The 14,676-nt window shown below is 38.7% G+C and overlaps 1 protein-coding gene across 12 annotated transcripts in view; it reads left to right on the forward strand.

Annotated features, from left to right (window-relative positions):
• LOC150091249 (tyrosine-protein phosphatase Lar-like) overlaps positions 1-14,676 on the forward strand; it is a 1,641,114-nt gene that overhangs the window by 1,335,927 nt on the left and 290,511 nt on the right. For all 12 annotated transcript variants that reach the window (XM_090374921.1, XM_090374965.1, XM_090374991.1 and 9 more), the window contains one exon: positions 6,346-6,440. In XM_090374921.1, the coding sequence (XP_090231047.1) occupies positions 6,346-6,440 (95 nt within the window). The remainder of the gene's footprint in view (positions 1-6,345; positions 6,441-14,676) is intronic.

Below are 14,676 nucleotides of genomic sequence, written 5' to 3' on the forward strand. Positions count from 1 at the left end.
TACTTCCTTTGCTGCCTCCCTGAATATAATTGGATAGATCCCATCCACCTCAGTTGCCTTTCTAACTTCATTTTCTGTTCCACTTTCCTCTGATTTGTGAATGTTAAACTTCATTTGGCTGTTCTCAGCCCATCTGCCTATTTTTCTATACCTTTTTACAGTGACATACCATGATTACTGTCATTAACCATCTGGAAAACATTGTATCATCTGCAAACTTGTGCATTAAACCTGATATACTATCATCAGTATCATTAATAAATATCGAAAATAACAATGGACCCAGCACTGAACAACTGTGGGGATGCCACTAATAACATTATTCCAAAAAGAGCAACCATGTCAGTGCCATGTCCTTACCTTCGTGGTCTAAGGGACGGGATTCAGGCTGGTGGTAGTATGAGTATGGTGCCCGGGCTGCTCACCCACATACAGTCCAAAGGGATGTCCATTACCAGCCAAATGCACTTGGGAAGTGAGACTCCAGGGCTACCCAGGCACTAAAACAAAATAAAAAATCTAACAAATCTTGATAATCTAAATTCTTTTTCTGGGACCCTAACACAGTCTCTATTAGAACATATTAACTCAGTTACTCATAATACCATTACAGCAAAATGGCACAGGATCAAAGAAATATCAGGACCTACATCAGGTTTCCTGATAATGCATTCCAAAACAAAAGGCCTAGGATAAATATCACCTTGTTTTATATACAGCTTGGATTGGAATGGCTGGCAGGCTTCTCTAAATCTGTCAAATGGCTACATTCTTGACAAAAAAGTGACAAGCACTCTGAACAGGGTGTGGGATTTTGTGCACATAAGCACCTATAGGATAGTAGACCCAGGCCGGTTTCTTCATGCCTGGGGATGGGCACCAGGTGGCGGCTGCCCAGGTGTTCACTGCTCCCTGGTGATGAAGTGGCCTAGAATTTCTCCACCACACCAACACAGAGAACAAAGGTGGAGATGGGCTACTGCCTTGGCGCCACCATGATACACACACACACACACACACACACACACACATGCTCTGAGCCATCTCTGCTAGGTAATGCCAATCACTGTAACAGCACATAGAATACTGAACTCAATCCAAGACATAATCCCAGAATAGGACCTTCTTGAAGTGCATGAAGAGGAAATGTTTTGGGCCAAAATGACAAGGGGTAAACTGCAAAATGAATATATGTATATAGAGATGGAAACCTCATTCTTACATTCATTCGCCAATGTTCTTGAATTCAATTACTGCTGGGTGCTTGCACTGTCCAGTAAGGCCATGTGTACCTAACATACTAAAATCTTTAAATTCCGAAAATATGGACACTCAAAAATGGCCTCTTGTGGTGTCCTTGCATGCACTTGATGTCATGCAAAGGATTGCAAAAAATACTCTGTTCTACAAAATCTACATGTATTAATTGCTAAGAGAGCACCCTACATACTTAGGAACATACCACCACTGAAAAAAAGGAAAAAGGATACAAAGATTAAAGGCAGATGAACATATTGTGTCAGAAGGTAAGAAAAGTGGTGAAACCTATAAAAAGCAACAAATCTTCATACACTTAGAAGGTTGCAGGGGAGATTTTCCATCAGGACCCAAACCAAAATGACTATTCCACCTAAAGAGTCATTTACTCCCATTGCACACTATTTATTACATCAACAAAAACCTACATAGCAAGACCACTCAGCTGCTACTGCTTTCTTCTTGCTGCACCTCACTCTCTACCAAAAGCTGATGGTAAAGGGAAACTGCAAAAAACTGAAGTACTCCATTTTGTTACACAATTAAAAATGTCAATGTTGAAAGAGATACTTGATGACTCGGCTTTGGAGCTATTTGTGGAGAAAGAAATGAATACACAGGACAGCATCCATATTTCCCTAAAAAAAGATAATTAAGACTGGAACACTAAGCCCTTGGCAATTCAGAAGTTATCCGATTGATCTACAAAGCCGAAATAATAGCCAAATACATACATTGGAGCTGCCATGAATTCTAACAGAATTTTTGACGATATCAAGGCACTGGTCCATAGATATAAGCTAGTTTGTTTGTTTTCAGATGATATATCACATATATAAAGGGAAATGAAGACCCTACCAGGAGCTCACATCTGGTGAGTATGGGCTTGGCACACCCAGGGTCCTAAGCTGAATATCATCATTCTTCTCTTTCTTGGTGATTCCTTTCTATTTCTGATTTTCTCTCTCTCGGGGTAACTTGGGAAATTTTTTTGGCTGGTGCAGCATAAGCCTGCAGTTTCCTTGCACCATATAGCTATGGATATCATAATAAAATGTGAGCTTAATATGCAAAAATAGAATGGGGATGATCCTGCTCATGGTGAAATAGTCATTCTAGGTAGGCAACCATATCCCTTTCCAAATAATTCCTCTTACTACTGGCATAGAGGTTGCTGCCATTTAATACCCTGTGGGGTAGTGCAGACACTAATCTTGAGGGCCATATAATAGAGCTCATGCTCGAAAATAATGAATGTGGAAGCAAACACCTCTTTACATACTTACCTACATGTTTACTGCCATTGATCTCTTTCTCTGTCTCTCTCTTACCTTTGATTGCATGGGAAGTTCAAGAAAATCCATTTGAGATGATCACTTCCCTTTGATATGTAGTCTGACTATAGAAAAGACTATATCAGCCATCATGGATATAACAAATTTAATAAGGCTGATTGGCAAAACTTCCAACAGCTGGCAAAGTTTGGCATTGTAAGAGTCAACCAGGAGCCAGTCAATGATGCTGACATGCATTAAGGTATTATTCATGCAGCAACAGCAGTTGCAATTCCAAAAACATCTCAGTTTTCACCATTTCCAAAGCCTTGGTAGAATTCAGCATGCACAAGAAAAACATGAAAAAGGCATCAGGGATATTCTGCCAGTATTCCACTAGAAGATTTTATGTCCTTTGAACTTGTATATGCCCAAAGCATGCTACATTTGATATCAGAGCCAAAAAGGAAGATGAATTTCACTTCATCCGTAACCCAGTTTACTGGTTCAAAAGTAGTCTGGGATAAGGTTTAAAAAATGAAGAGGAAATGTCTACATGTCCTTCAGTGATACTAGAGCATAATGGTATGCAATTGCAGATCTGCCTACAGTTGCAAATTCTCTCGGGTTAACATTTTGCAGAATATCTGCAATGGCATCATTCTCCCAAGTTTTTGGCAGTAAAATAGACAAGCAAGAAGCACATTAAACATTTCCTTAAAGGTACTTGGACCATACAATAAGCCCTTCACACAGGAAGAATTAAGTGCAACACTCTTTCTAAACACGAGCAAGTGTTGTTGTGTTAGGTGATATCGTCTAAGAAATGACAAAACACAGTCTAAGACATCTTTTAATTTTTGATAGAATCTTTCTTGACAAAGAATTCCAAAAGGCAATTGTCCTTGCCTACACAAAGCCCCTCGATGCAGGCACCTGTACATGGTGAGGGGACCTTCCAGTGATGCTGCTGGTCCTCCAGATTAGCATTACTAGGATCTAATGCTCACAGCCTAGGTTCCAGGCTAACATCAATTGAATCTAGTGTGTTTGCTGTGTGCTGCAACCTATGGAAATTCGGAAATAGTTGAGGGACCCACTTTGGCCCCTGCTTCAACAACACTGGTGGTCCTGGATGGCCTGGCTAGGATTAATCAGCTGCCATGCCCCTACTCTCATGGTCCGAGGGACAGGATTCAGGCTGGCGGTGGTGTGGGTATTGTGTTTGGGTAGCCCTGGTGTTCCACTCCTGAGCACATTTATTGCTTGCCAAGTAGTGGGCATCCCTTTGGGCTTCGTGGTGGGTGGGGTGCTTGGCCACTGAACCAAAACAAAAATAATATGAATCCTGATTCATATTATTTTTGTTTATTTCTTCTGGGGTCCTATGAGCAAATACGGACAGAGTCAGATAGCACTAATGCTGCAAAGAAACCCAGAACTGAAATACCATCAGGGCCTATCCCAAGATTTTTAATCATGCATCCTAACAGTGAAAAACATATTGGGAAAACGTTGGCTATTTTTTATTCAGAAAGTTTTAGAGGTTAGCAGGTTCCCCCAAGTCAGTTAAGAGGCTTCGATCTGGGGACCTCTTAATTGAAACTAAAAATGACAGTTCATTCTGAGCAGCTACACCAAGCAACATCAATCAGAGGAATATTGATTACTGTAACACCACATAGAACACTTAATTCATCGAGAGGTGTTATTTCAAAGTAGTACCTTCTCAAGGTTACCGAGGAGGAAATCTGCTCTGATTAAACCACAGGGAGTGATTGCCGTTAAAAGAATTTCTGTGCGTAGGGATGGGAAACTTGTTCCCACTAGAAACATCATCCTGACTCTCAACTCGCCGACGTCTCCTAATGAAATTAAAGCTGGTGTGCGAAGGAGAACACCCAGCTTACACATGAGCATGCCAGAGGTGAAAGAAAGAAAAGGAAATACAATGACTAAAGGCAGAACTGAACATCCCATACCAGAAGACCAGGAAAGCAGTTAAACCAGTAAGTAGCAGTATGCTGAAAAGGTATCCAAGAAATGTTTGATTGGAACTCAAATGGAAATGACTGTACCACTGAAAGAGTCATTCACATCCATCGCCCCCGCTACTTACTGAGCTCAGAAAAAGCAGCACAGAAATCTGTCAGCTGCCACTCCAATATTGGTACCTCCCAGTGCTCCAGCATTACCAAAAGTCAGCACTGAATTAACAGTACAGAAAACTGTACTGCCCATGTCAGGATAAGAAAAAAAGGATGTTGAAACCAAGGAGGTAAATGACGATTCAGTCTTGGAAATCTTTGCAGAGGAAGAAATTAATACAGGACAGCATCCATACTTCCTTCCCCAAAAAAAGATAAATCCAAGACTGAGAAAATTAAGCCCTCAGCACCTTGGAAGCCGCCTGATGGACCCACCAAATTCCTACAGTAGAATTGCCATGGATTCCAGCAAAATACTGATGACATCAAGGTACTCCTGCAAAAGCATTAGCCAGCTTGCTTTTGCATACAGAGACTTATTTAAAGGCAAACAATGACCCCACCATTTGTAACATTACCAACATTCGTAAGGACAGAATTGTGGATGGTCCTGCTCATGGAGGAGGTGCAATCTTTGTGGTCAATCAGATCCCCTTTCACCCTTTGCAACTTACAGTTAGCATATAGGCAGTGGCAATTCACCTTATAGTGGGTTTCTTATTAACTGTCTACTCGGTTTATTTGCCACCTAGGATTGACATTCCCCAGAAAGACCTTGATGATCTAGTCATGCAATTGCCTTCCCCTTTCTTACTTCTTGGGGATTTTAATGGACATAGCACCCTGTGAGGTAATGTCAACATCAATGGAAGGGGATGAGTCACAGAACATATGCTCACTGACAATGAGGGAACAAACACTTTCTTCCACATACCTACCCATACTTTCCTGCCATTGATCACTTCTCTCTTTCCTTTACTGAGCATTGCTTACTTGGGAGTTGGAGGAAAACCCATAGGGAAGTGATCACTTCCCTATGGGTTTTCCTCCAGACTTGAATTTTTGTAAATTGTAATTTTCAGGAAATACGTATGGAGGTTTTTCCAGAAAATGGAAGTTGAAGAAATAAATGAGGAAGAAGAAGAAGAAAAGTTGGTTCTGTGAGTTTGAAGTTGGACAGTAAAAGGATGATGGCTGGTTGCAGCATGCTTTTGGACTGGTTTTGAAGAGAGAGAGTGGGAATTTTAGAAGCCAGTTCAGAAGAGCAGTACCCGTGGAAGAATTTACAGAAAAGGCATGCAGCAGAAACAGAACATCTATGAATGATTTATTGTGTGGTTATCTACCATTTCTGCACTGTTTCACAACTCTAAATGCTTTCCCACTGCTATCTTGCTGCTAACATAGTACCACTCATTAGTGATGTAATACCGTTTGCTAACTAGCAACATAATGCAACCTGCTAGCACTGTATTGCCATCCTTATTTTTCTCTGTCTTTCTCATAAAAAAAAAACACAGTAAAATTAACAAAAGAAATAAGCCTTTATTTTGAGTAGCCCAAACATCTGATTTGAATAATTTTATATAGCTATTTCTGCTGTGTGTATACTTCATTTATGTGTAAACTCCAACAGACCCATTCTTCATAATCAGTGCAATTGACTGGCAACAACAATGCATTACAAAGCACATAGCAAGTGAATACCTTTATGCCCCTTTATTATTTTCTTTTCTTAAATATATGCATTGTGTGTTACTTATCAAATAAATTAGTATATTTTAAGAATAAATTTTAGTGTATTAAATATTTTGAATTACTCATAGATGTACCAACTCAACTGCGTGCCCAAGAAGTTACAACTCATGGCATGGTATTAATGTGGAAACCACCTACAAAGTTAGATCCAATGAAATATAAGGTTAGAGAGTTTAAATTTAACATATTATTAAAATTTTTCTTGTGTGAATTAGTGGGAATACTTAAGATCAGTGCTTTTCTTTTCAGCTTTTTTTTTTTTTTTTAAAGTTGCATAGAAGTTTTTCAACAGTTTTACTTAGATTTTCTGTAGAATCGCAATATTTTTAAAAACAATCTATACTTGAATAAATCCAGTAAAAAAAAAAATCGATAAATTAAAATTTGCAGAATTCATTGCTTTATTTTCTGTGGCATTCTGCTGAATACAGATGAAACACAGATGAAAACCCACTAATCTGAATTAATAAATGCTCAAAAACATCACTATACTAATTCAAAATTAAACTAAATGGTATTGAAATATGAAAATGAAATCAAAAATTAAATTGCTTTTGATAGTGAAAAAATAATGCATGGAAGCAGCATCATCTAAAAAACAAATACCAGCTGCATTTGTCCTTCCATTCTAATAATTTATATAATTTTCTATAAATTTATTCAAATTAGTCTTCCACATCATAGAAGGTTGTTTTAGTTTCTTTCATGCTGAAAAAATTTTTGCACATCTATCCTGCAACCATCCTTTTCCAATTTATTTTCCCTTATGTGTTGTCTGAGAATGTGGATGGATGTCTTCAGCATTTAGTTTATTCAACACATTTAAAGCATTTAACATTTCAGATCAAGTCTCTTTGCAGTGCCTTTTTCAAGATTCTGCACTATACAGTAGTAGTAGAGGCATGTGATGCAAGAAAGTAAGCTTATGTAGCATCGGCCAAAAAAAAAAAAAAAAAAACCATCCGTTCCCTCAAAACGTTTGTCCAGTTCCTCCTTGAATTTTTTTTAAGTGATCAACTTCCACAACGACAGACGGAAGATTGTTCTAGCAGTCAACTACCCACTGTCTAATATCAAATTTCAGCACATCTGTTTTCAATCTTTCTTTCCTCAGTTTGAATTTATGCCCCCTCAGGTTCCTAATCTGAGCAAGAGGAAGAAACCCATCAGAATTGAGCCTACTCAACCCATTCAAGGCCTTATACACCTCAATCAGATCACCTCACAGGTGCCTAGTGTGCAGATGCTGCAATTTGCAGAACTTAAGCCTTTCTTGGTAAGACCACCCTTTTATTTCTCCTCACCAATCTTGTTGTCCTTCTCTGTACTTGCTCAAGCAACTCTACATCCTTTCTAAAATGAGGTCTCCAGACCTGTACGTAGTACTCAAGGTGTGGCCTGACCATTGCCTTATATAAAGGGATAATCACCTCCTTTTCCATTCTAGCAAAACTCCTGTACATCATTGACAATACCCCATGACCTGCTCTGGCAGAATGTCTGCACTATCAGAAAATTTCATATTTGACTGGCTGCACAATTACTCCCAGGTTTTTCATTTTCTACTACCCTAAGTGTAGTACCACACAGTTGGTATATTTCTCTGGGGTTACTTCTACCCATATGCAGCACTTTGCTTTTCTCAATGTTAACTTCAGTTGCTACTTCTCAGCCCGTCTGCCCAAATTTTCTAGATTTTGTTGAAGTAGCACACTGCCATTACTGTCACTAACAACCCTGCCAAACTTTGCATCATCTACAAACTTCAAAATTAAGCCTGCTATACCCTCATGAGTATCATTGATAAATATACAAAACAACAGTGGGCCCAACACCAAACGTGGGGGACTCCATTAATAACATTAGTCCACAAAGAGCATCATCCATTGATTACCACTCTGTCTTCTCCCACTCAACCATCCTTTTATTCATTGTAGCAACTTACCATTAATACTATACTGCTCCAATTTGTACAGCAGTCTTCCATGCCCAACAGTACCAAAAGCTTTCCTGAAATCCAAGTATATGATATCAAAATTATTTTTGGCATTCAGTTCCTTTGTAACCACATCATAGTATCCAATCAAATTGGTCAGACAAGACTTTCCCTTAACAAACCCATGCGGTGTCTGAATTATTGCTGTAGTCTTGTCTAGATGATCCTGCAATGCTTCTTTAACCAGTGACTCCATTATTTTCCCTGAAACAGAAGTTAAACTAACTGGTCTGTAATTACTCGTGTCACACTTAGATCGCCTTTTGTGAATTGGGGATACATTTGCATATCTCCAGCCCATGGGGACTTCCCCTGAGTCCAAGGATGCTCTCATAATTATGGATAAGGATTTGCTTACTTCCTTTGCCACCTCCTTTAATATAACTGGATAGATCCCATCCATCCCAGGTGCTTTTCTTATGTTTAACTTCAACAATTTCTCCTCCATTCCACTTTGCTTGCAGTTATTACAAAATCATTAAGTGCCCTGTTACAGTTTGATAAACTTCTGGCATTTTCATCCCTTAATAACTTCATGTGTGAATGTAGATACAAAATATTCAGATTTTCAGCTATCTGAGCAGGATCATCAACAGAGTCAAACCATCAATATCAAGTGGACCAATCTAATTCATCCCCTTCCTTTTAGAGTTCATATAATTAAAGAAGTCCTTGCTGTTTTTCTTAGCATCCTTTGCCAAAGATTTCTCGTGATCTGCCTTCACTTGCCTAACTTCATTTGTGACTTGATTACAGACTAGCTTATATCTATCATAGGCTTCTGTGTTGCCTGATAATTTATATGCATGTCATGCATTTTTCTTCTCTGCCATATGTCTCATTAGTTCATCTGACATCCATTTAGGCCTAAACCTTGAGGAATATTTCTTAATCAGTATGAAAAGCCTAGTTTATATCATAGACTTCTGAAACCCCAGATAATTCATAATCATCCCATATATTTTTATTCTCTACTGCCAGTCTTATCAACTCATCTGGCATCCATTTAGGTCTTAAACTTTAGAACAGAATCTCTTAGTTGATATAAAAAGTTGAGTAGTTTCTATTACGTTTTTATTCAGTTACTTCCCATTTAGAATTTACAGTAGTTAAAAGAGTTGATCCCACACAAATAATTTAAAGACCACTGAAGTTATCTTTACAAAAGCAGAATTCCATCTCTTTACCATTAAAATTACAATAAATGGCCTCTTCTCTGAGTTGATTAGGACTAATAGTTGGGCAGTTAAACTAAAAAGGTTCAAATAGGGAATAATAAAAACGTATATGTACATAAGTTAAGAATTTTATTTTCACTTGAAACATATACATATGGCCCCGAGTGCCAAGCGTTTCTAGTGATCAAGCGATATCTCTGCGATTATAAAGCGATTTCTAAAGTGATAGTGATACACATTTATAGAGTTTAAAACAAATTCTCTATTGTTTATATACAGTTGCTGAAAGGTATCAGCACAAAAGATCCTAAGAAAGGAAAGACACCTTTCTTTTATTTATTTTCTAGTTCTACTAACTACTAATCAACTTCCGCTTGGTCACTAGGTGGCACCGCTCCTGCCTCCCCGTGGCGGGGCCGGAAACCTGGGAGGAAAAGTTCTCACTCCCAGGGCTAAAAGGAGCAAACATGAATGATCCAAATATCACAACCACAGATCCAAAAGATCCGACTCCTTTGAGTCGGAAAAATGAGGATAACGAGATGAATGTTACCAAAAGACAAAAAAGGACATAACATCGCTTCATGCACCTACCTTTCTAGTCCTTCATTCAACATCAGAACAGCCATTGGGAAAACTGTCGCCATTTGTAATCCAAAAATGTCTAGAAAGTGTAGCTGGAACACCAAAAAATGTCAAGAGACTGAAATCAGGCAACATTTTAGTCGAGACAGCTAATGCAAAACATGCAGAAAGACTGCTTCAAATGAGAACTTTTGGAGGGATCCCAGTAGCAGTCTCTCCCCATAATAGCTTAAATACATCAAAAGGAGTAATTTCTGAATGGGACCTTATTAGTGTCTCAGAAGAAGAAATTAAAAATGAGCTAGAAGATCAAGGTGTCATAGCTGTGAGAAGGATTAAAGTTACTAAAGATGGTATACTTACTCCAACTAGAAATCTGATACGGACCTTTAACACTCCCAAAACACCTACATCGGTGAAGGCTGGATATCTAAATTGTAATATCAGACCATAAATTCCGAATTCTCTCCACTGCTTTAAATGCCAAAAGTATGGTCATTCACAAATGGCATGCCGTGGAGTTCCTATCTGTTCCAACTGTGGATCTCAAGATCATACCAATCAGAACTGTCCAGCCACGCAACCAAAGTATCCAAACTGTAAGGGGGACCATTCCGCCTATTCTAAGAACTGCAAATTCTGGAAAAGAGAAAAGCAGATTCAACGATATAAAGTAGAACACTCCATCACGTACCAAGAAGCTAAGAGAACTGTACTCCCGACTATTTTAAACAGACCTTCCTATGCACAGGTCATAAAGAATCGGTGTACAATAGAGACCCAAACAGATTTCACGATTCCTCCAAAGAAGTCTATTTCAGACTGGGCACGAGGTCTACTTATCACATCCCAGCCAAAACAAAAAGAGAAAGTCACAAACACAGAAAAACGTAATATCCTAAGCCGAAGCCAATGGAACAAATGGATACAGAAGTGACCAATCAAACAGAGGAATCAGTACTAGAGATTTTTGCAGAAGAAGAGATGGATACCAGCAAACCATATTTTCCAAAGGAAAAACATAAACTTGAAAAGCTTAAAGCAACATCTAAGAAACAGTCTGACACTTTCTCCAAAACCAAATAATGGGGATTATAATCCAATGGAACTGCAGAGGTTTCCGCACTAATATACATGATATATATGATCTGATTGCACAGCATACCCCACTGTGTCTTTGCCTGCAAGAAACATATCTCAGACCTCAAAACTCTCCCACAGTAAAGAACTATGTCACATACCGTAAAGACAGAGTAACAGGCGGCACGCCCCATGGTGGTGTGGCAATTTTGGTAAATTCACACATTCCTTCCCAGGTTCTTCCACTGAACACAACCCTTGAGGCAGTTGCAGTATGCATAGCCATTAAATCTCTCATAACCATTATAACAATTTACATTCCCTCAAACCAAGAATTACAACAACAAGACTTAGAAGATATACTAACTCAGTTACCTCCACCCTTCTGTATACTGGAAGACCTCCATGGACACAGTCCTGTGTGGGGGTAACACAGCCGTAGACCGGAGAGGAAAACAGATCGAAAAATGGATCGAATAGAATGACTTAACCCTGTTGAATGACGGCACACATACATACACGCATCTTCCATCTGGAAACAGCACCGCTATCAACCTGTCATTATGCTCTCCAACTTTATTTCCAATACTTAATTGGTCTGTACACAGAGATCCTCTCAGCAGTGATCACTATCCAATAATCATTACCATGATATCAGGAACCACATGTCAGTCACGTAGAAATCCCAGATGGAAAGTAAATGAAGCGGATTGGGAAAAGTATAAATCCATTGCAAAATTAGATGCAGATATTATCAAGCAAAAACTGTTAGATGCAGCAGTATAATCTGTAACAAATAAACTAATTCAAGCTGCTGAGCAGACTATTCCAAAAACATCATCACACCTTCCAACACATCCAAAATCATGGTGGAATGAAGAATGTTTACACGCTAAAAGAGAGAGAAATAAAACTTGGAATAATTTCCGAAGATGTCCCACTACAGAGAACCTCGTATTATTCAAAAAGGCACGAGCCTGATATGTTAGAAGAGCCAGTAGCAAAGCATCCTGGATAAAATTTGCATCCACTTTAATAAGTTCCACACCATCTCAAACTGTCTGGAATAAAATCAGCAAAATGAATGGCAGATACCAGATTAATCCACCTCCAATCCTAAACTGGAATGGACAAATCACCTCACAGCCTTCAGAAATAGCTAATGTGCACTGGGCGAAACCTTTGCCAAAACATTAGCAACCACATCATATACTCCTAGTTTTCAAATATACAAGGCAAGAATAGAAAAAACACAAACTGAATTTTTCCACAAGAAATGATGAACAGTACAACCTTCTGTTAACTTTTCATGAATTAAAAACAGCTCTGTCGCAGACAAAGCAAAGTGCTGTAGGACCAGACCAAATTCACTACATGATGATAAAGGAACTTGACCACCAATCCCAAATGGCATTACTTGAACTGTATAAAAAAATCTTCCTAGAAAACCAGTTTCCAGATAGTTGGCATCATGCAATAATTCTAGCTTTCCCAAAACCGGGAAAGGATCTCTCTCTCTAATCCACGCAACTACCGTCCAATTTCTTTAACAAGTTGCCTAGGCAAAGTTATGGAAAAAATCATCAACGCTCGTTTAATGTGGTATTTGAACAGTAATAATCTTCTTGATCCAGCACAGCATGGTTTTAGGAAAAATTGCTCAACACTAGACCTACTTATAAAATTAGAAAACAGTATACGGAATGCCTTCATCCGGAAAGAACATCACGTCATGATCTGCTTTGATATAGAAAAAACTTACGATACGGTATGGTGTTATGGAATCCTCCAAAACCTATACCTCCTTGGTTTATGTGGACATCTTCCTAAATATAGCCACAATTTCTTGCAACACAGGACATTTCAAGTTAGGCTGCAGACAATCCTTTCAAAGGTTTCCATACAAGAAGGCGTGCCTCAGGGGTCTGTGCTTAGCACTACCCTTTTTGCTATTAAAATAAATACAATAACCGAGCACAATCCAAGAATCATTGACGCAGCTTTATACGTTGACAATTTCAGCATTTCCTATCACTTTCAGAATATGCGAAGTATAGAACGGCAGCTACAAGGAACAATAAATAAAATAAGCAAATGGGCTCAAACAAATGGCTTCCAGATTTCCACACAAAAAACTGCATGTATACACTTCTGTAGAAAACGAAACCTACACCCTGATCCTGAATTGAAACTTGACAGACATATTATCCCAGTAGTACCAAGCATAAGATTCTTAGGACTTCTCTTGGATAAGAAACCAACATTCCTTGATCACATTAAACAACTCAGGCTTTCTTGCTTAAAGAAATTAATCATTCTCAGAATTCTTTCAGCAACAACTTGGGGAGCAGATCGATATACACTTCTCAAACTTTATCGATCTATAGTTCATGCCAAACTAGATTTTACGACTCGGCAAAACCAAGTACTTTGAGATGGTTAGACTCCATACACCACAGTATACTCCGTATAGCACTTGTAGCTTTTCGAACTTCACCTATACAAAGCCTTTATGCAGAAGCCCATGAACCTTCATTAGAGCTTAGATGACAGAACTTGTTATTATGCTATGCCGTCAAGATAAAATCTATCAGTGATCATCCAAATAGAGATTTTCTGTTTTCATATAACTGGGAAAACATATACCAAGCCCATCCATGGATGAATCAACCTGTCAACATCCGTCTGAAAGATTTACTACTAAGCCGAGAGCTTGATTATGACAGTGTAGCTACTGCAATTGCACAGACAATTCCACCATGGTGCATAGTTCAACCCATATATGATATGTATTTTCAAACCTGGGGGAAAAACACTCTATCAAGAAAAAACTACCAGCAGTTATATGCAGCATACAAAGAACAATATCCACATCACACTTTCATATATACAGATGGATCTAAATCAGAGACTTGTGTAGGAGCTGCAATCCATTTTGAGGATCATACCTTCTTCCAACAACTCCCAAAAGAATGTAGTATTTTTACTGCCGCATTACAAGCCATTTCAATGGTTATAAACCTAATAAAACATAAACAGATAGCAAACAGCATTATTTTCACGGACTCGCTTAGCTCTGTTACTGCCTTGCAGAATGCAAATATCAAAGGACACCCAATCCTACAACATATCCAATTTTCAGTATCAAAGCTATTACAAAGAAATCACAATATCAGATTCTGCTCGATCCCAGGCCACACAGGAATAACTGGAAACGAAAGAGCAGACAAAGCAGCAAAAGAAGCTTCCACTTCTGATTATGCCTTTCACACAATACCATATACAGATTACAAGTCCTTGATCCACCAAAGCAGTATAAAACAATGGGAACAACACTGGCTAGATCAGACTAACGAAAAACTTCATCTAATTAAAGAAACACTTTGACCGTGGCCTACTAGCTTCCGATCGATAGGAAGAAGTGATCCTCCCTCGATTGCAAATCGGGTATACACATATGACTCACTCTTACCTACTCAGAGGTGAAGACCCCCCCCTCCTCAATGCCAAAACTGTCAAGTTCCGCTGACTATACATCACTTCATGGTGAACTGTCCAAA

This window comes from Mastigoproctus giganteus, chromosome 1 (genome assembly GCF_048544385.1).
Source record: "Mastigoproctus giganteus isolate SK-2022 chromosome 1, ASM4854438v1, whole genome shotgun sequence".
Classification (NCBI taxonomy): Eukaryota; Metazoa; Arthropoda; class Arachnida; order Uropygi; family Thelyphonidae; genus Mastigoproctus; species Mastigoproctus giganteus.